Genomic DNA, 21,180 nt, shown 5'->3' on the forward strand with positions numbered 1-21,180 from the left:
TTTCCTTTCTTGGCTGTGTGATAGGCAACAGATCACTTATCCCCTCTCTGTCTTGGTCCCTTCATCCACACTGCCAGACTAGCTACCCTGTTTCCCTGAAAATAAGACAGCGTCTTATTTTAAGGTGTGCTCCCAAAGATGTGCTGGTCTTATTTTCAGGGGATGTCTTATCTTTCCTGTAAGTAGGTCTTATTTTCGGAGGATGTCTTATTTTCAGGGAAACAGGGTAGTACAAGCTCTGTCAGCTATCTTGTCTTGGACAACCTCAGAGGCTTTGCCAATTAGCATGAGAAAGAAATTTTCATCTAAAACTCCTGACCTCAGGCAATCCTCCCAGCCTTGGCCTCCCAGAGTGCTAGGATTACATAAGCCACCCTATCATGAGCAAGATCCCATCTCTACTAAAAATAGAAAAATTAGCTGGATGTTATGGTGGGCACCTCTCATCCCAGCTACTTAGGAAGCTGAAGCAGGAGGATTGTTTGAGCCCAGGAGTTAGCCTGAGCAATAGAGTGAGACTGTCTCCAAAAAAAAAAATTTTTTTTTCATCTAATTGTAAAATTAGTGGCTTGTTAATTAGCATAATGGATTTTGGCAAAGGGCTCTCTATTGGTGAAATTTGCGACATTTCTACACGTGAGACTGTCCTCACTATTTCACGTACAAGGCCTGCCCTGAGTGATCCCGGGGCGTATCCCTGAAGCTTGATTCCTGAAGAGTCCTCTGATTGTCTGACACCATCTGTGATGGTGACAAGTCTGTGTTTGGGGTATTGCTGTATCTGCCTCAGGTGAACCTTTCCTGCAAGGTTGGGGTGGGGGACTTTAAGAACAGACTAAGAACAAGTTTAAAGAGCAGACTATATAACTGTTTTGAACCTGCTTGCTAATTTTCTGTAATAAATAACCTGTATGTGCAGCAGAATTGTCCCACACCTCAAACTTTACTAGGAAGTGAGCATGGGATGGGCTGTGCTACTTATACTGACCAAAGAGACCAAATTGGTTGAGGTCAATTCACAACAGTATCTCATGAGATTGTTGAGAGGATTAACTGAGACAAGCCAGGTATCTCTGAGGGGAAAGGAGTAGGATAGCGCCAGGCTATGTTAAGTGCCCAGTGGTTTTTCCTAGGTTGACTTGGATCTTGGGAGCCCCCTATTATGGTAGGTATGTGTTGTTTTTGCCTAGTCAACATCCAATCTTTTTTCTGGTAATAGAACTCCATTTTCTTTTACTAGACTCTCAGCCTTAGTCCATGTGGTTAAGAAAAGGCTGACAGTCACTCAGTACCTCTGATCCCTCTAAACCCTGTCTGGGCTTTGGGATTGGCCATGGGGTCCAAGCCTGGCCAAAAAAGCATTCCATTTTCTCAGACATGGTGATTGGTTCAGAATAAACCTTGACACTCAATGACTTTGTTTTTTTTTTTTTTTTTTAGACATTGTCTCACTTTGTGCCCTCCAAGAGTGTGGTGGCATCATAGCTCACAACAACCTCAAACTCTTGGGCTGAAGTGATTCTCTTGCCTCAGCCTCCTGAGTAGCTGGGACTACAGGCACCCACCACAACGCCCAGCTGTTTTTAGAGATGGGATTTTGTGCTTGCTCAGGTTGGTTTCAAACTCCAGAGCTCAGGCAGTCCACCCGCCTCTGCCTCCTAGAGTGCTAAGATTACAGGCATGAGCCACCGTGCCCAGCCTTACACCCAGGCTACACCCAAAAATTGCTAGAATTTTTGGGAAAGAAAAGCCTGGGTTCTGAGAAACTGAAGTGTACTATAAAATAAAATTATTGACTTGGCACCTGTGGCTAAGGCGCTAGCCACATTCATCGGAGCTGGTGAGTTAGAATCCAGCCCAGGCCTGCCAAACAGTAATGACAAGTATAACCAAAAAAAAAAAATAGCTAGGCATTGTGACGGGTGCCCGTAGGCCCAACTACTTGGGAGGATGAGGCAAGAAAATCTCTTAGGCCCAGGAGTTGGAGGTTGCTGTGAGCTGTGATGCCACAGCACTCTACCCACTCTACCCAGGGTGACAGTTTGAGGTTCTGTCTCAAAAATAAAATAAAATTATTAGCGTAGTACTGTTGCATGGTTGACTAGGCCAATGGAACATACTAGAAAGTCCAGAAATAGGACTAAATACATAGACTTTAATGGATAAGGATATCATTTAAAAATCATTGAGGAACTTCAGTTTATATACCCAAAAGAATTGAAAGCAGACACTCAGATATTTGTACAATCATATTAATAGCAACATTGTTCACAATAACCAAAAAATAGAAGCAACCCAAGTGTTCAATAGAGGATGAATGGGCAAAAATAACGTGGCATATACATACAATGAAATAGTATCATCCGGTTTTAATATTCAGGAAATTCTGACACATGCTACAACATGGATGAACCTTGAGAACATGATGCTAAGTGAAATAAGTCAGTCACAAAAAGACAAATACTGTATGATTCCAATATACATCATATTCTCTTAAGACACAAAATAAAATTGTGGTTGCCAGAGCCTGGGAACAAGGGGGAATGGGGACTTATTTAATGGGTATAGTTTAAGTTTGGCAGGATGAAGTGTTCTGGAAATTCCACAACAACGTGAATATATTTAACATTACTGAATTGTACACTTTAAATGGTCAAGATAGTAGATTTTTTTTTTTTTGAGACAGAGTCTCATTATGTCGCTCTCCATAGAGTGCTGTGTTGTCACAGCTCACAGCAACCTCAAACTCTTGGGCTTAGGCGATTCTCTTGCCTCAGCCTCCTGAGTAGCCTGGACTACAGGCGCCCGCCACAACTCCTGGGTATTTTTTGGTTGCAATTGTCATTGTTCTTTAGCAGGTCCAGGCCGGGCTTGAACCTGCCAGCCTTGGTGTATCTGGCAGGTGCCCTACTCACTGAGCTATGGGTGCCGAGCCACTTTTTTTTTTTTTTTTGAAAAGGGTCTCACTTTGTGGCCTGATTAGAGTGCCATGGCATCATAGTGCACAGCAACTTCAAACTCTTAGGTGCAAGTGATGCTTTTGCTTCAGCCTCCTGAGTAGCTGGGACTATAGGTACCTACCACAAGGCCTGGCTAGGTTTTCTGTTTTTAGTGCAGATGGGTCTCCCTCTTGCTCAGGCTGGTCTCCAACTCCATAATTCAAGCAATCCACCCACCGAGGCCTCCCAGAGTGTTAAAATTACAGGCGTGAGCCACCATGCCTGGCATTTTTTTCTTTTTGTGATCTTGACACATTTGAAGAGTACTAGTAAATTATTTTGCAGAATGTTTCTTTTCTTTTTCTTTTTTTTTTTTGCAGTTTTTGGCCAGGGCCAGGTTTGAACCCACCACCTCCGGTATATGGGGCTGGTGCCCTACTCCTTTGAGCCACAGGCGCTGCCCCTTCTTTTTTTTTTTTGAAACAGAGCCTCAAGCCGTCGCCCTGGGTAGAGTGCAGTGGCATCACAGCTCACAGCAACCTCCAACTCCTGGGCTCAAGCGATTCTCCTGTCTCCGCCTCCCAAGTAGCTGAGACTACAGGTGCCTGCCACAGTGCCCGGCTATTTTTTGATTGCAGCCATCATTGTTGTTTGGTGGGCCAGGGCTGGATTCGAACCCGCCAGCTCAGGTGTATGTGGCTGGTGACTTAGCTGCTTGAGCCACAGGCGCAGAGCCCAGAATGTTTCTTAATTTGGATTTATGCAGTATTTTCATATGATTAGACTGAGGACATGCATTTTGGGGAAGAATACTTGAATACCATGGATGTAATGTACCCCCCAATTTTTCAAGTCCAGGTGTGAGAGTTCACGCCTATAATCCTAACATTCTTTGAGGCTGAGGTGGGTGGATTGCTTGAGTTCAGGAGTTTGAGACCAGCCTAAGCAGGAGTGAGACCCCATCTCTAAAAATAGCTGGGCAATTTGGTAGGCACCTATACTGTCAGCAAGTCAAGAGGATCACTTGAGCCCAAGAGTTTGAGGTTCCTGTGAGCTATGATGCCACCACACTCTACCAAGGGGTGAGGGTGACAAAAAAAATTTTTTTTCAAGTTTTTTGGTGCTTTTTGTTTGTTTGTTTGTTTGCTTAAGAGGAGAGCTTTCCCTCTGTCCCTGGAGTGCAGTGGTGCAATCACACTCACTGTACTCCTAGGCTCAAGCAATCCTCCATTCCCAGCCTCCCAAGTAGCTATTCGGACTACAGGTGTGTGCCACCGTACCTGGCTTCCTGGGGGATTTTTAAAAATAAGTTTGGAAGTGGGAAAGATATTTCTAACTATGATAATAAAACTCAGAAGCCATACAAAATAAATAAAATTAAAAAACAAAAATACCCTGCAGAAGCCATAAAAATAAATGCTCATTCATTTAAGTATACATATATTTAGAATGTTGGGTGGACACAGTGACTTCTGTCTGTAATCCCAGCATTTTATAGAGGCCAAGGCAGGAGAATCTCTTGAAGTCTTGAGTTGGAGAACAGCCTGGGTAACAGGGAGACTGCTGTCTCTACAAATACAAAAATTTAAAAATTAGCTAGGCTTGATGGCATTCACTTATAGTTCTAGCTACTTGGGATGCCAAGGTGGGTAGGAGCTCCAGGCTGCAGTGAGCTATGATTGAGCCACTGTACCAGCGTGGGTAACAGAGCAAGATTTTCTTTCAAAACACAGAAGAAAAACTTTATGCATAGTAAAAATATCATAAACAAAAGTTGTAGGATGGATAATGATCTAGGGACAATATTTGTAATTCATATTGCAGAGAAAGGGCTAATTTTGACACATTAAAGTCTCCAATAAATCTTACCAACAACCCAATAAAATGTGCAAAATATTTCTACAGACATTTCACAGATAAAGAAATATAAAGAGTTCTCGGGTGGTGCTCTTGGGTGGCGCCTGTGGCTCAGTGAGTAGGGCGCTAGCCCCATATACAGAGGGTGGCGAGTTCAAACCTGGCCCTGGCCAAACTGCAACAAAAATAGCTGGGCGTGGTGGGTGCCTATAGTCCCAGCTACTCGGGAGGCTGAGGCAAGAGAATTGCCTATGCCCAAGAGCTGGAGGAGGTTGCTGTGATCTGTGATGCCAAAGCACTCTACCGGGGGCGACAAAATGAGACTCCGTCTCTTAAAAAAAAAGAAAAGAATTCTCAAATATGTGAAAAGATGCCTAACTTCATTCACCACATGAGGAATGCACAGCATGTTTAACTTAGCATATTGGTAATCACCACAAAGTTTCATAGTGTTGAAGAGGGTATGGGTAAACAGGCCTTACCTGTTTGTAGATGGGAGTAAAAACTGGTTAACACCTCCATGAAGAGCAATTTGGCAATATCCGTCAAAATCAAAACAAAATCACAAACATCTAATCTATACCCTTTGATCTAGAATTTTCACCTGTAGGAATTAGCCCTACATATTTACATGTAAGTGAAATGGGAATGTGTAAGTTATTCTTTGCAACTTTGCTTGTATTTTTTTTTTCTTTTTTGAGACAGAGCCTCAAACTGTCGCCCTGAATAGAGTGCTTGGCATCACAGCTCACAGCAACCTTCAACTCCTGGGCTCAAGCAATTCTCCTGCCTCTGCCTCCCAAGTAGCTGGGACTATAGGCGCCTGCCACAATGCCCGGCTATTTTTTGTTGCAGCCATCGTTGTTTTGTGGGCCCAGGCTGGATTTGAACCAGCCAGCTCTGGCATATGTGGCTGGCACCTTAGCAGCTTAAGCCATAGGCTCTGAGCCACTTTGCTTATATTGGCAAAAGGTTGGAAGCAACCTAAATGATAAAGTCACACAATGGAATACTATGCAGCCAAAAAATGGATTTTGTGCTCCATAATGGAACAATCTTCAAGATATGTTACGTGATAAAAGCAAGGTGCATAAAAGTGCATTTACTTCCCCTGGTATAAAAAAGTAGAAAATGGGCTTGGCGCCTGTGGCTCAAGTGGCTAAGGTGCCAGCCACATACACCTGAGCTGGCGGGTTCGAATCCAGCCTGGGCCCGCCAAACAACAATGATGGCTGCAACCAAAAAATAGCAGGGCGTTGTGGCAGGTGCCTGTAGTCCCAGCTACTTGGGAGGCAGAGGCAGGAGAATCACTTGAGCCCAGGAGTTGGAGGTTGCTGTGAGCTGTGATGCCTGGGCACTCTACCCAGGGTGACAGCTTGAGGCTCTGTCTCAAAAAAAAAGCAGAAAACAATAAACATGATTGCTTGTAATATGTACACAACATCACTGGAAAGAGGCCACAGGCAACTGAGAGTATTGGTTCTTGTGAGGAAGAAGACTGAGTGGCTGGGATACAGGGTGGGAAAGAGACTTTCTCCGAATGCCCTTTTCAATTTTATTTATTTATTTAATTTATTTTTTGAGACAGTCTCACGCTGTCACCCTGGTTAGAGTGCAGTGGCATCAGAGCTCACAGCAGCCTCCAACTCTTAGGCTTAAGTGATTCTCTTGCCTCAGCCTCCCAAGTAGTTGGCACTACAGGCACCCACCACAACACCTGGATATTTGTTGTTGTTGTTTAGCAGGCGCGGGCTAGGTTTGAACCCACCAGCCCCAGAGTATGTGGCTGGCGCCCTAACCACTGAGCTATGGGCGCTGAGCCAGCAACATAATTATAAATAAATAAAGAAATAAAGCCAGACGCCGTGGCACGTGCCTGTAGTCCTAGCTACTGAGGAGGCTGAGACAGGAGGATCGCTTGAGTCCAGGAGTTCTGGGCTGTAATGTGCTATGCCGATCAGGTGTCCATACTAAATTCGGTATCAGTATGGTGACCTCCCGGGAGCCGGGGGCCACCAGGTTGTCTAAGGAGGGGTGAACTGGCCCAGGTCGGAAACAGAGCAGGTCAAAACTCCCGTGCTGATCACTAGTGGGATTGCACCTGTGATAAGCCACTGCACTCCAGCCTGGGCAACATAGCGAGATCCCATCTCTTAAAAAAAAATTAAAAAATAAACATACTAAAGGGCTGAGCATGGTGGCTCACACCTATAATCCTAGCACTGTGAGAGGCCTTGATGGGTGGATTGCCTGAACTCAGGGATTCAAGACCAACCAGAGCAACAGTAAGACCCCATCTCTACTAAAAATAGAAAAATTAGCTGAGCTTAGTAGTGGGTGCTACTCAGGAAACTGAGGCAAGATCTCTTGAGCCCAAGAGTAGTTGGAGGTTGCCATGAGCTATGACACCACAGCATTCTACCAAGGACAACAGAGTAAGACTCTGTCTCAAAAACAAAAAAACACAGAAACTATAACAGTTTAAACAAACGTGAGACTATAGCAGCTTATGTTGCCTGTCTAGAAATGGAGCTACAGGCTCTGTGTCTGCAGCTTAAGTGGCTAGGGCACCAGCCACATACACCGGAGCTGGCGGGTTCAATTCCAGCCCGGGCCCCCCAAACAACAACAGCTACTTGGGAGGCTGAGGCAAGAGAATCGCTTAAGCCCAAGAGTGGGAGGTTGCTGTGAGCTGTGATGCCACAGCACTCAATCCAGGGCCACAGCTTGAGACTCTGTCTCAAAAAATAAATAAATAAAAATGGAGCTACTTCAGAGGCAAGCAGAGCTGAGGAATGGAGAAACAGATTCCGATGACATTTTTTGAGTACCTGGATCCTGCTGTTTCTAGTTATGTTCCAGTTCTGAGACTTTCCTTTTTTTGGTTTAATCTGTTGAGTTGAGTTGGCAAGCATCTTGGTCATTACTCCATCACAGCAAGGATCATGCTGTGTTTAATGATCTCTTTTTGTGTGTATCATACTATTGTAGCGTCTGATGCTAGCACAATTCCTGACATTGTAGAATGAGAGCCCTCATTTAACAAATGAGAAAAATGAGGCCAAAGGAGAAATTCTTTGCTTCAGGACACCATACAGAATGGGAGAGCTGGGATTAAAACCCAGGTATCAGCTCGGTGCCCATAGCTCAGTGGTTAGGGGCTGGCAGGTTTGAACCCCTCCCGGGCCTGCTAAACAACGACAACTTCAACAAAAAAAATAGCCTGTGTGGTGGCCTGTGTGTGCCTGTAATCCCAGCTACTTGGGAGGCTGAGGCAAGAGAATCACTTAAGCCTAAGAGTTGGAGGTTGCTGAGCTGTGATGGATGCCATGGCATTCTAATGAGGGTGACATAGTGAGACTTGGTCTTAAAAAAAAAAAAAAACAAAAAGCAAAACCATGTCTTTTGGCAGCGGTCAGGCCAAATTAGTTGACTCAATTCAATAGATATTTATTGAACATCTACTACCTGCCAGGCTCTGTTCCTGGCACATCATATGGAAAGAAATAAGGATAGTGTGTCTTCAGGGAGTCTCCTGGCTCAAAATATGTTAAAGCCAGTGAATCTCTGATGAATGGAGGGGTTACAGTGTGAGGGTCTGGGACCACAAGACCTCATAGGTTTTCAATCCCTGCAGACTGTGAACTGTCAATATCTTGTTCTACTTACCTAGGGCTCTGGCATGTGGCACCCTCGCTGCCTCAACACCCTGTCTCCCAGTTGCCAGAGGCCTGGGCCTGTCTTGCTGCAGTGATAGGAGCTGGTTCCCTGCTGAACTGGTAGCCAATGATTAGGGCTTTACCATCCTCGCTGAACACTGGACACACAGATCCTACCCAAACTTATCCTCCCCAGACAGGCACCTGGGAGTCCACAATTAGCAATCCATCTGCCTGATATGCTGAGTGTTCTTTTAAAAAACCTCACTGGGCTGGGCGTGGTGCCTCACATATGTAATCCTAGCACTCTGGGAGGCTGAAGGGGTGGATTGCTCAAGCTCAGGAGTTTGAGACCAGCCTGAGCAAGAGTAAGACCTGGTCTCTACTAAAAATAGAAAAACTAGCCAAGTATAGTAGCCCATACCTGTAGTCCCAGCTACTCAGGAGGCTGAGGCAAGAGGATTGCTCGAGCTCAAGAGTCTGAGCTTGCTGTGAGCTATGATACACCATGGCACTCAACCCAGAGCAACAGAGTGAGACTCAGTCTCGAATAAAAAAAAAAAAGAAAAAGGAAAAAAACACTTCTTACTGAGACCATCATTCACCATCATTGATTATTCATTTGCCAGCCTTGTTCCTGGCACAAGGAACCATAGCGTCCTTGGTATTTGTTCAGGGAGAACTACACAGATTAAAAAGATATCACTTTATGTATGTATATTATGCTTTGGTACAAAAAGATTGTTTAAAAAAGGTACCCTTCTGTATGTGAAAAAAAAAGGTGATTAACCAGTAACAAAGCTCCCCTTGAGGCTGCTCTCTAAGCCTAGGTTTACTTGAAAATAGCTCAAAATAATACCTGTGTTATATAGTTGATTGTCACCGGAAGTGTTCACAGCAGCATTCCTAAAAGCAAATGTTTGTGAAAGCAAAAGCAAAAGAAAAAAAATGGAAACAACCTGAAAAGTCCTCCTTCAGGGAATAAATAAACTGTGATTAAGACTTCTGGTTAAACCTGGAAACTTGGCCCCAGAGAATGCCTGCACCTACCAAAATTTGAGAGTTCTCCCATGAAAAGGCTTTCTCTGTCCTATAAGCAAAGCCAGTAGTCACTAAGTTCACCTCCCCACTACACACACACACACACACACACACACACACACGGAGCTTCCAGTAGGCCTCTTGTGAAATAAAAACAGAGAGCTAAGGATCAGCAGATATCTGAAGAAAGCCTCCCAAATGAAAGAGTTTCCTCTCATATGGCTAAAAAAAAAAAAGCCAATCAAATAAATCTCGAAGAGACAGAGATACTAGAGGGCACAAGAAAAAGAAAACTATAATTGGAAAGTAAAAACATCATAGGTACAGGTCGGGCACAATGGCTCATACCTGTGGTCCTAGCACTCTGGGAGGCCAATGCAGGTGGATTGCTTGAGTTCAGGAGTTTGAGACCAGTCTGAGCAAGAGCAAGACCCCATCTCTACTAAAAATATAAAAATTAGTGAGTGTCTTTGCACCTGTAGTCCCAGCTACTTGGAAGGCTGAGGCAGGAGGATTGTTTGAGCCCAGGAGTTTGAAGTTGCTGTAAACTAGGCTGACGCCATAGCTCTCTAGCCTAATAGAGTCATACTATTGTCTCCAAAAAAACAAAAGAAGAAAAATCAATAGGTACGCATCAATGTATATAGTCTGTTGGAATTTGTATTTATGTAAATAAATTTTAAAAAGTATGCATATGCTTATGTCTACATCAGCTATTCACTTGTTTGTGTTTTTTTTTTTTTTTTTTTTTGAGACAGAGTCTCACTCTGTTACCCATGCTAGAGTGCCATGGCCTCAGCCTAGCTCACAGCAACCTCAAACTCCTCTGTTCAAGCAATCCTGCATCAGCCTTCCAAGTAGCTGGGACTAGAGGTGCCTACCATAATGCCCAGCTAATTTTTTTATTTTTATTTTTAGTAGAGATAGGGGGTCTCACTCTCATTTAGACTGTTCTCGAACTTGTGAGCTCAAGCGATCCTCCTGCCTTAGCCTTCTAGAGTGCTAGGATTACAGATGTGCACCACCATGTCCAGCCAATTATGTTACTTATTTTTAAATCTAATATTTAATTTAAACAACATAATTATCTTCAGAGATGTAGAAGAGATATTTTGTTCTGGATTGAAAACAATTAGATAAATATAACAAAAAACATTTTTTTCATAAAACAGTTTACATGAGGCTCAGCACAGTGGTTATGGCACCAGAGCTGGCAGGTTTGAATCCAACCCAGTCCTGCCAAACAACAATGACAACTACCACCAAAAACTAGCCAGGCATTGTGGCGGATGCCTGTAGTCCCAGATACTTGGGAGATGTGAGCTGTGACACCAGAGCAGTCTACCACGAGGGCAAGTCAGAGACTCTGTCTCAAAAAAAAGTTTACATGAAACTGTCCAGAAAACAGAATAAAAAGACCCCCTCCCCAAAAAAGACAAATGAGTTGGGAGGTGGCTAAGGAAACTTCAGCTTTACATTGAAATGTTTTATTTTTTAGTACTAGAAGTCCTAGCCAGGAAAATAAAAAGAAAAGTTTTCTGTTATTTTTTATTTTTTTTTTTGAGACAGAGCCTTAAGCTGTCACCCTGGGTAGAGTGCTATGGCATCACAGCTCACAGCAACCTCCAACTCCTGGGCTTAAGCGATTCTCTTGCCTCAGCCTCCCAAGTAGCTGGGACTACAGGAACCCACCACAACGCCCAGCCATTTTTTGGTTGTAGTTGTTATTGGTGTTTGGCAGGCCCAGGCTGGATTCGAACCTGCCAGCTCCAGTGGATGTGGCCAGCGCCTTAGCCACTAGAGCTACAGGCACCAAGCCAAGTTTTCTTTTTTTTTTTTTTTAAGTATAATTTATTTATTTTGAGATAGTCTCAAGCTGTTGCCCTGGGTAGAGTGCGGTGATGTCAAAGTTCACAGCAACCTCCAACTCTTGGGCTCAAGTGGTCATCTTGCCTCAGTTTTTCTATTTATAGTAGAGACAGGGGTCTCACTTTTTGCTCAGGCTGGTCTCAAGCTTGTGAGCTCAAGCAATCCACCTGCCTCAGCCTTCCAGAGTTTTTTTTGTGTGTATTTATCTTGAGATGGCATCTCGCTATATGACCCAGGCTGGTCTCGAATTCCTGGGCTCAAGCAATCCTGCAGCCGCCTCTCAAATAGTTGGTATTATAAGTTCTTGCCACTGTGACTGACAATGTTTAGTGTTGTGATATTTCTGAGAATGCAGTCACATTTGTGTGATTGAAAAACAAGTTGAGTGCACTTGACAACTCGTGTAAAGCATCTGGTACACTGTAGGTCCTTGGGGTTTCCCTTCTCTCTAGGAGCCCAAAGCTTGACACATAGCCCTAGCAGCCTTCTGGACTGGAGAGCTCACAAGGGGTGGGGGTGGGGGGGTCACAGGACTTGAGCAGCTGATTGCAATGGTGGGGGTGTCTAGCTACCCAGCCCCCATTCTGGGCAGTTTTTTCCTAATTAGAACCTTTTCTTTCTTCCTTTCCTTTCCTTTTTCTCTCTCTCTCTTTCTCCCTTCCCTTTCCTTCCTTTCCCTCCCCTTAACCTTCTTTCTTTCTTTCCTCCTTTTTTTTTCTTTCTTTTCTTTTTTTTTTTTTGTTTTTTTTGTAGAGACAGAGTCTCACTTTATGGCCCTCCGTAGAGTGCCGTGGCCTCACACAGCTCACAGCAACCTCCAACTCCTGGGCCCAAGCGATTCTCCTGCCTCACCCTCCCGAGTAGCTGGGACTACAGGCGCCCGCCACAACGCCCGGCTATTTTTTGGTTGCAGTTTGGCCGGGGCTGGGTTTGAACCCGCCACCATCGGCATATGGGGCGGGCACCCTACCGACTGAGCCACAGGCGCCGCCCTTTTCTTTCTTTTTTAGACCAAGTCTCACTCTGTCTCACTCACCAAGTCTCACTCACCCTGGGTAGAGTGCCATGGCATCATCATAGCTCACAGCAACCTCAAACTCCTGAGTTCAAGAGATCCTCTTGCCTCAGCCTCCCCATGCAACTGCAGGTGCCCACCACAAGGCCTGGCTAGTTTTTCTACTTTTTTATTTATAGAGACAGAGTCTCACTTTGTTGTCCTCTGTAGAGTGTCATGGCATCACAGCTCACAGCAACCTCCAGCTCTTGGGCTTAGGTGATTCTCTTGCCTCAGCTTCCCGGGTAGCTGGGACTACAGGCACCCACCACAACGCCCAGCTATTTTTTTGTTGCTATTTGGCTGGGGCCAGGTTTGAACCCGCCACCCTCGGTATATGGGGCCGGCGCCCTACTCACTGAGCCACAGGCACCCCCTGAGTTTTTCTACTTAGTAGAGACAGGGTCTCACTATTTCTCAGGCTGGTCTCCAACTCCTGAGCTCAAGTAATCCACCCACCTCCAGCCTCCCAAAGTGCTAGGATTACAGGCATGAGCCACCGCACCCAGCTTAGAACCTTGTCTTTATAAGCTGTGTTGAGGGACACACAAGATCCCTGATGCTAATTACTAGTTCTGGCAGGTTTGACTCATTTGGATGGAGCAAGTTCATGAGTCAGTGTGGGTATGACCCAGCCTCTTTCCACTCCATCTTCTAAACCAGTAATTGTTTGAAGAGGAAAAACCAATAAAATAAAGGCTTTATTACAAGTTGGTCTCAACAGAATCACTGTAAGCTTCTCCTCCATCCTTTGAACAAGCCCTGGGAGTGGGCCCATCCCACAGCTGGAAAATGCAGACACCAGATCTCTGTTATCCAAATACGTTACTTGTCTATGTTCAGCTGACCTCTCTATATGGGGTCTTCATTCTACCCACTTGCAGAAAACACTCTTTTATCCATTTCCAGGTGAACCCAGTCATCCCCCTCCACCACTGATCTAAATTTGGGGACTTTCTTGGCACTAGATAGGGTAGAGAGGGGTTGCTCAATGGGAGCCCTCTCTGTGAAATGACTCCTCCTGGGCCTCCCACCTCCATGGGTCGTGTGTGCTCTCTTTTCTACTCTGCTGCTGCCATTCCAGGAGCCAACAGCAACAGCAATGTGCCAGACTTCCAAGCCACATCCCATGGCCTCAGCTCCCCAGATTTGTCTAGGACCCTCTCTCTTCCACACCATCCCTAAATCAGTATCTAACATCTTGCCTTGTCCTGCACTAGGTTCCCCCTTACACATGTGAGGGGTGGGGATGGGGGCTCTGTCTGTGCCTACCTCCTTCCAATCCTACCTGCCTCATACCCAGACACTGGGGCTTTTAAACTTAAAAAAGCTGGAATTTGGTATCTTTGTTCTCTGACTAGAAAGTAGAAAGCCAGCACCCCACAGCATGATCTGAGACCCCATCAAAGCTGCTCTTTTCTTCCTCATCACATAGGCAGAGCCACCCCAACATTGTGTGCCAGTGCACAAGGATGGGGATCTGGCTGCTCCTTGGAGGAGGAGGGAGCCAAGAGTATTTTATCTTAGATCCGGCTGAGTCCCTACACCCAGCACGCACACTCCCTGCTAACTCACCACCCCCAGACAGCTGGGAAATGACACCTCTGGTGACATAGCCATCCCTGGGCTTCTGCTGGGAGGGGGTGGGGCACTGCAATGGAGGAGTATCTCACATCTGAGGCCCTGGGTGGGGGAGGGAAGTAGCTGGCTCCTGTTTGTCTCAGAGATCAAGGACACCAGCCTTCCTCTTCCACTTCTGTGGATGTAGGAAGCAACCCACCCTGGGCTACTGGGCTTCTAGGCCACTCCTAAAATGCCTCCTTCCCCCATGAGGTTTGCTTTGACCCACCCCACCAGATAGACAGCTGCTCTGGTCCCATTTTCTCTAACAAACTGGGTGGGAGGGTGTACAGCTGCTGGGTCTGTTTAGAGTCCCCGCCCCTAAATGGAGACTAGTCAGAGATGGACCAACCTGTGGACAATCTGCTCCAATTGTTATCCAGATCAAGCCATTTAACAAATATATACTATTATTATATTTAGTGCCTGCATATGTAACTTATTTGGGGTCCAGAGAGGAGGGGAAGAACTGTCAAAGATCACATATGTGATGCTAATCTTCAGTAAAGTAGCACCATATAACCTTGCCTCCCTTTTAAAGAGAAAAAGGAAAAAAAAAAAAAAAAGCAAACCTGTCTTACTGGCCTACGTATAGGTTGCGCCCGGGACTGAAGGCTGAACTCTCTCCTGTAGCCAGGGCTGCTATCCCAGTCTGAAAGCAAAGCTAGATTTTGGCCAGCCAGCAGCAACCAAGTGAAGTGGCTGCATGGGGTAGCCTCATGCCCTCATCCCTAGGGTTCTTAGCTTGCCCAGCCTGAGCCGGACCTGCTCCAGCTTTACCTGCCAAGTATCCCTAGTCTGTATTTCACTTGTGAGGAGAGGCAGCTTTTACACTCTGCAGCCCCTTCTGGGACTTGGTTAGGGCGAAAAAAACTACCTCATCTCCTTTTCTTCATACCCCTCTACTCAGTGGCTAGGGGCCCCAGACCTTTGAGAATTCCACTTGAATTCTCAAGTGACGAATTCTCAGGTGATGGAGTGAGAGCAACTTCCACCGCTCTACTCCACCCTAAGCAGCAGGGTCCCAGCTGTCCGCATTGCCCCGGTACCTGCACAGGTCACCTCTGATTTCCCAACCCCTGCTCATCCTAAATGTTGACAACGGGTCACCTGGTGTTGGGACCTTGGGCTGTACGGGGTGCGGTCTGGCTTATGCTGTTGATTGATACGGGAGGATGAGGTCTGGGAATGAGGTGTGGGGCCCGGCTGCGGCGTGCCGGAAGGGACAGGTGGCAGAGGGTTTGGGGGCGCTGTGAATAGCTGTGGTCAGATATGGCAGGGTGGCGGTGGGTTGGGGAAGCCACAGCAGCCACCCTTGGGGTAGCGCGAGTGCCGTGGGAGGTCTCCGGTCAACCAGGCTTGAGGCAAGTTGCCTAGCCCGCCACGACCCCCGCCCAGCGCGCCCCGCCCCCGCGGCCCGGCTCCCGACGAGTCTCCTGCCGCGCCCCGCCCCCGCCCGCAGTGCCCGGATGCGGGTGACGTGCGGCCGCCATCTTCCCGTCCCGGGTAGCCAGCGCCAGTCGGAGCCAGCGCGAGCTGCAGCTGCTGCCGCCATCACTGCTGCTGCCAAGTCCTCCGCCCGCTGTCCCCGCCATGTGAGTCGGCCGATTGCTTCCTGCACGCGCTTCCCTGCGCCGACCTCCACCCTTGGGAACCGCACGCGGGGTGTGCCCAGGGTCCCGCCGGTACCCCCGCGTTCCCGGAGCCCCGGGGCCAGGCTGGCTCCCGTGACTGCGCGCGGGAGGCCGAGGAAGCCCTACGTTCCGGACTGGCCGGCACTGGCGATGGCCGCGGGAGGGAACAGACCCAGTGTCTGCCCGCCCCGCCCCTGTCACCGCGGCCGCCTATCTTTTCGGGTCGACCCTGGATCCTGTCTGTGAGGTCGCCCTTGATTTGACAGGCGGGGAAACTGAGTCCCCGAGGGGGAGGGGGCCTCCCTCAAGGTCACGCAGCTCATTGGCGGCGGGGCTGAACAGAGACCAGGGCTTCCATCGGTGGCCTTCCTTCCGAAAAGGACCATAGGGACGATGGATGGACAGGTGGATGGGCGGAGCCCTGGCTGCGGGGCTAGAGGCTCCAGGTCCTGAGTCTTAATCCCTCCCTACTCCTCAGGTCTGCTACCGCTGCCACCGCCCCCCCTGCTGCCCCAGCTGGGGAGGGTGGTCCCCCTGCACCCCCTCCAAACCTCACCAGTAACAGGAGACTGCAGCAGACCCAGGCCCAGGTGGATGAGGTGAGTGTGGGGGAGATTCAAAGGCAGTGGGATGTACCCTGGGGGTTGGCAAACAGGTCTGAGGGCCCATCTTGGGTTGGGGGTGATGACAGTTCATGTTTGTGGGTTTGGGGACAAAGACATACCATGCCCCATCCCTTTTTCCCTCTCAGCACGCAGTTGGAAGGGCACTGGGATGTTAATCAGCCTTGCTAGCCTGGGGTGTGCCAGCCTGGGCAGGTGTGCTCTGGTGATGGACAGACGGCCTGAGATTGGATAGATAGAGAGTGTTGCTATGACATCTGAAATGTCTGGCTATCTGCATGCCCCTGATGTGTGCTTCTTGCATGTCCCCAGGTGTGCTAGGCATGTTCTGTGTGTGTCCTTGGCATGTTAGCCTGGCAGCATCAGGGTGCATGTTCCCTGTGTGGCACAATGGGCACATGTTCAAGAAGTGCCCTTGTTGGGGCGGGCCTTGGCACACCTCCTGCCTGTGGGCCCCTCCTCCAGGTGGTGGACATCATGAGGGTGAATGTGGACAAGGTCCTGGAGCGGGACCAGAAGCTTTCGGAGCTGGACGACCGTGCAGATGCACTCCAGGCAGGGGCCTCCCAGTTTGAAACAAGTGCAGCCAAGCTCAAGCGTAAATACTGGTGGAAAAACCTCAAGGTAAGGGTGAGGACGGGTGGGTGGATGGGGGAATCATTGGCTTGTCTCACTGACCCTCTCCTCTTAACCCTAGATGATGATCATTTTGGGAGTGATTTGCGCCATCATCCTCATCATCATCATTGGTGAGTGGGGTAGGAGTGGCTAGGGCCCATTCTCTGGAGAGGTTTCCCCAGTGGATTCTGGGTATCGAAGGTCATTAACCTAGTTTTTACTCTTCAGCAAAAAGCATGTATAGCTGCTAATGGCAGTTCTAATTCATCCAGAGCCAAAAACCTTGATGATGTTTATCCTGCAGTTTGTCTTGTTCTGGGCAACTTCTGCTAAAATTTTGGAAACAGGAGAGCTGAAGTATTTATGGAGGACTCTGGGCCTAAAAGCCCAGTCTGGGAACCCTGGAATTGGGCAGCGGGAGAAAGGCCCAGGGACTTTTTAGAATATGACTAGGAAGCCAGGCATCCCACTGAGATCTTGTCTCAGAGGCCTCCAGGAGTAGGGTCATACTGTAGAATTAAGGAGACTTCAGAACCTACCCACACAGATGGAGAAATTGAGGCCAAAAGAGGGAAAGGGATGTCAGCTAGCTGGGGAGTGGGGAGGATTGGAGGAGGGCCAGGCCTGACACAACTGCTTTCTTTCTCTTTCTTTTTCTCTCTCCCCCATCCCTGTTCCTGGTCCTCTTTCCCTCTCTTCACAGTTTACTTCAGCACTTAAATCCCCGAGGAGTCTGCCCTGCCTAGAGAAGGGCCTCTTCCCCAACCCCCAGACGTTCCTCCACCTCTCAGCCATATCTTTCAGCCCCCCTCCCCTGGATCCGTGTGTGTGTGTCTGTGTGTGTGCCCCCCTGTAAATAGCCAGCTGTTATTTATACATATATAATATTATATATATTTGGTCTGTTTGTAGTTTTATTACTAGAAGATTTTTCCGGTTGTCCTTAACACCCCTTCTTGAGGTTCCCATCACTTCCTTTCTCTTTCCTTTCCCTATCCCTCTCTTCCTGATTAGTCCCAAGTTCCTTCATTTGCATCTGCTATGCAATAGCCTCTCTCCTCACCTCTCCTCCTCCTTCCCCTTCCCTTGGATTTAGCTGATCCTTCCTCCCACTCTTGGCTTCCCATCACCTTCATGCACCCCCTCCCACCCCCCCACTGACAAAAAACAAACAGCACCTGTCTAAGCCTCCCTAGGTGCATCTTTTTTGCATCCATTGGGAGGCTCCAGACTGGCCCCATTTGGTCCTAAGAATCCCAAAGGTCTTCTGGGAGCTTCCAGCATGTTAGTTAACATATCATTTGCATACTGACATTCCTTTTGGTTACCTTCTTTTTGTTCATGACTCTTCTCTCAACCTGTGTTTCTTTTTTACTAAGGAATTAGTCACCGTTGGTCCTTGTATCACACTTTCATGTGCACGATATTACTTGCAGGGGGTGGGGAGCCTGGGTGTTTAGGGAACCAGGCTGTTCTGGCCCTCAGAATTGCCCCCTCCTAGCCCATCTAGTCCAGTTTGCTTCCCCTATTCCCATTTTCCAAACCTCTTGTACCCTTTTCTCCCTCCCCCCAGCTGGTGTGTAAGTGTCTTGGAGTTCAGTGTGTTATGATGGACCAATAATTCTGCCACTTGGGGTCTGTCCCCACATCCTGCTCCCCAGTTTTCATGTGGGGCTGACATTCCCATGGGGTCTCCCTCCCTCCCATCTGCCTGATCCACCTCCTCCTCCCACGAGGAGAATTGGGGGTTGGCCACAATCTAATATCTCTTTTGGGAGTGATGGCTACCAGTGTGTGGGGGCTCATCACTGCCTTGAAGAGGAGTGGGGCAGGACAGAGAATCTTCCCAATGCCTGCCTGAAATCTCTGGTCTTACCCCTACTGAAGGTTGGACTGAAAACCCTCCTTCCCAATTTGGGGAGTGTTGCCCCCATCACTGCCCAGCTCCTTTGACTGCCCACCTGAATTTAAGGTTGGGGTACTAGTCACTGCCAATGTGTGTATGGGACTTGATGGAAAATGGGGATCCTTGCCTTCTCCAGGGCTGTGGAGCCCAGAGAAAGCTGTCCTGTCATTGGATGAAGTGATAGAAGCAGCGTCTAATGTTTTAAATGGCACAAATTTTTAGGGTCTGAGGGTGCAGTTCCTTAACCTGCCACTGGAGGGGCCCCCCAAAACTCTTTCTTCCCCCCACACTCTACGTTTTCTGTGTGGAGGGGGAGCAGGGATAGCTAAGCTGTGGTGTGAAAGGGTAGGAGAGATGCTGGGGGTGGGGGTACTGTGTTCTAGACCCCCCCAAATAATCCCAGTGTCCTCTGCCCCCTTCTTCCCCCACCCCGTGCCCCCAATTCTGTGGCGCATCCAGATTGTGAAAATGTACAATAAATGTGTAATGAGTAACCAGATGATACCTGTTTTAAGATCTTTTTTTAACCAGTAGGAAGAGTATTGGACTTGCAGGTATATGAGTAAGGTTGAGGAAAATCTATTGGGAAGGAACTGGCCTTTCCAAGAGGCCCTGACCTTGGGCTGTGTAAAGTGTGATTTCCAAAGTGGCCACCGGGGGCACCAGAAGTCGGTAATGGGAAGTGTCACAACCAGTCAGTCTCTAAGCCTGATGAATCCTGTGTTTTGGGGTTCCCAGCTTCTCCTCCTCTCCCTTTCATGAGTATACTCCTTTGTCAGACTCCATTCTGCCCCTCGATTTAACTCCTGAGGTGCTCTGCAGCTATTCTCGTGGTCCTTCACTTCTAGACCTGAAATGGCCACTTCGGAGAATCTTTTCTTCCCTTTTGTGCCTAGCACAGTGGAGTCCAGAAGGGATTAATAAATACTTGTTGATATGAGGGTTTGAACACAATAATTAAGAAAATGCCATGAAGGCTATGTTAACCAGTTCGGTGAAAATATTTCAGACTGTATAGGGAACCAGCACATTGTACCTCATGATTGCATTATGGTACACAGCTATGATTTAATTAAAAAAAAATTAAAATAAAAAAATAAATACTTATTGAAATAATGGACTCAGGGGTAGGCAGCTGAATGGGGGGCTGCTACTCCCACCCCCACCCTGTTGTATGACTTGTGTTAGACTCCACACTGAATTCTCTCAGCCTCCTGGTCCAGGATGCCCCTGATGTAGCACCCTGCATCCTGTCCCCAGGTGCTTCAATAATGAGTGGAGGGTCCTAGGTGAGCTCTGAAGGACCATATTCTCTGGGCTGCAGCTTGAAGATCCGGAAGTATAGGAAACCTACATAGTGTTAACAAAACCAGTTGGTTCCTGAGAACTACAAGGGTGCTTTGAAAAATAGATTTTCAGGCCCGGTCTCTGGATAGTCAACATTCAGTAGTTCCTAGGGGCCCATGTAATTAGCTACACAGTCATTGCTCTAATATCCAACTTCATCAAGGGCTTACTGTATGCCAAGCAGTGTTCAGGATTTTGCATTTCCATCTCCTGAATCCCTTCCAGGTTAGGGTTCCCATAGGCCCTAGGATCTGCCTTGTACGTGGTGTCAGGGACCTGTGTTCAAATTTTAGCCCCATCACTAACTAGCATGTTAATTTAGCACAACCAGCTAAATTTGTGTAAGCTCTCTGATCTCTGTCTTATTTGTGAGGTGGGTAGTAAGCCAGCCTCCTTGGAGTTTGTGAGAAGCACCTGGCCTGGCCCACAGAAAATCACGAAGTGGCTGTCATCGTCAATCGTCTTGATGTAGTGTTGAGAGCTGAAGACCACTTTATCCTAATGGTCACCCCTTCCAGCTTCGGAGCGGTGGGCGTGGGGTGGGGGTTTTACTCTGCGACTTAGGGCCCAGCGCCGAGAATCCTCGTCACAAAGTGCCCACTTACAACATTGCGGTTCACAGCTGCGCCTGCGCGCAGACTTTGCCCTTCTGGGTAAGAGTGTTGTCAAGGAAAATCCCCAGCTTCTGAGTAAACAAGTTGCCGCGTGAGACCGCAGGCACGTGTCCCTTACATCTCCAAGACCTCTCAGCCTATGAGAAAGATTGGAGGGCAGGGCTAGCATTTGCGTCGCGGATCTGGGCAGAGCTGGGATTATTTCCACACCCAATAAGAACTTCGGGAGTCAGTGGGGGCGTGGCTTCCGGTCAGGCTCCCAATCAACGCGCCTGGGAGGCCCTTCCCGCACGTGTCTCTGTCCCTGCGGGTTGGCATGCTGACGAATGAGAAGATGACGGCGGCCAGAGCTGCCAATGGAGGCTGTCCCGGGGCCGAACTGCTGCACGCGGTGCGGGG

At 47.9% G+C, this 21,180-nt stretch overlaps 1 protein-coding gene across 1 annotated transcript; it reads left to right on the forward strand.

Moving 5' to 3' along the window:
- Positions 1 to 15,184: 15,184 nt before the first annotated feature.
- VAMP2 (vesicle associated membrane protein 2) lies at positions 15,185 to 19,314 on the forward strand. Its single transcript, XM_053567841.1, has 5 exons — positions 15,185 to 15,634; positions 16,152 to 16,272; positions 16,762 to 16,920; positions 16,994 to 17,045; positions 17,618 to 19,314. Coding segments are annotated over exons 1-5 (351 nt in total). The 5' UTR covers positions 15,185 to 15,632; the 3' UTR covers positions 17,635 to 19,314.
- The last annotated feature ends 1,866 nt before the right edge of the window (positions 19,315 to 21,180 follow it).

This window comes from Nycticebus coucang, chromosome 18 (genome assembly GCF_027406575.1).
Source record: "Nycticebus coucang isolate mNycCou1 chromosome 18, mNycCou1.pri, whole genome shotgun sequence".
Taxonomy (NCBI): Eukaryota; Metazoa; Chordata; class Mammalia; order Primates; family Lorisidae; genus Nycticebus; species Nycticebus coucang.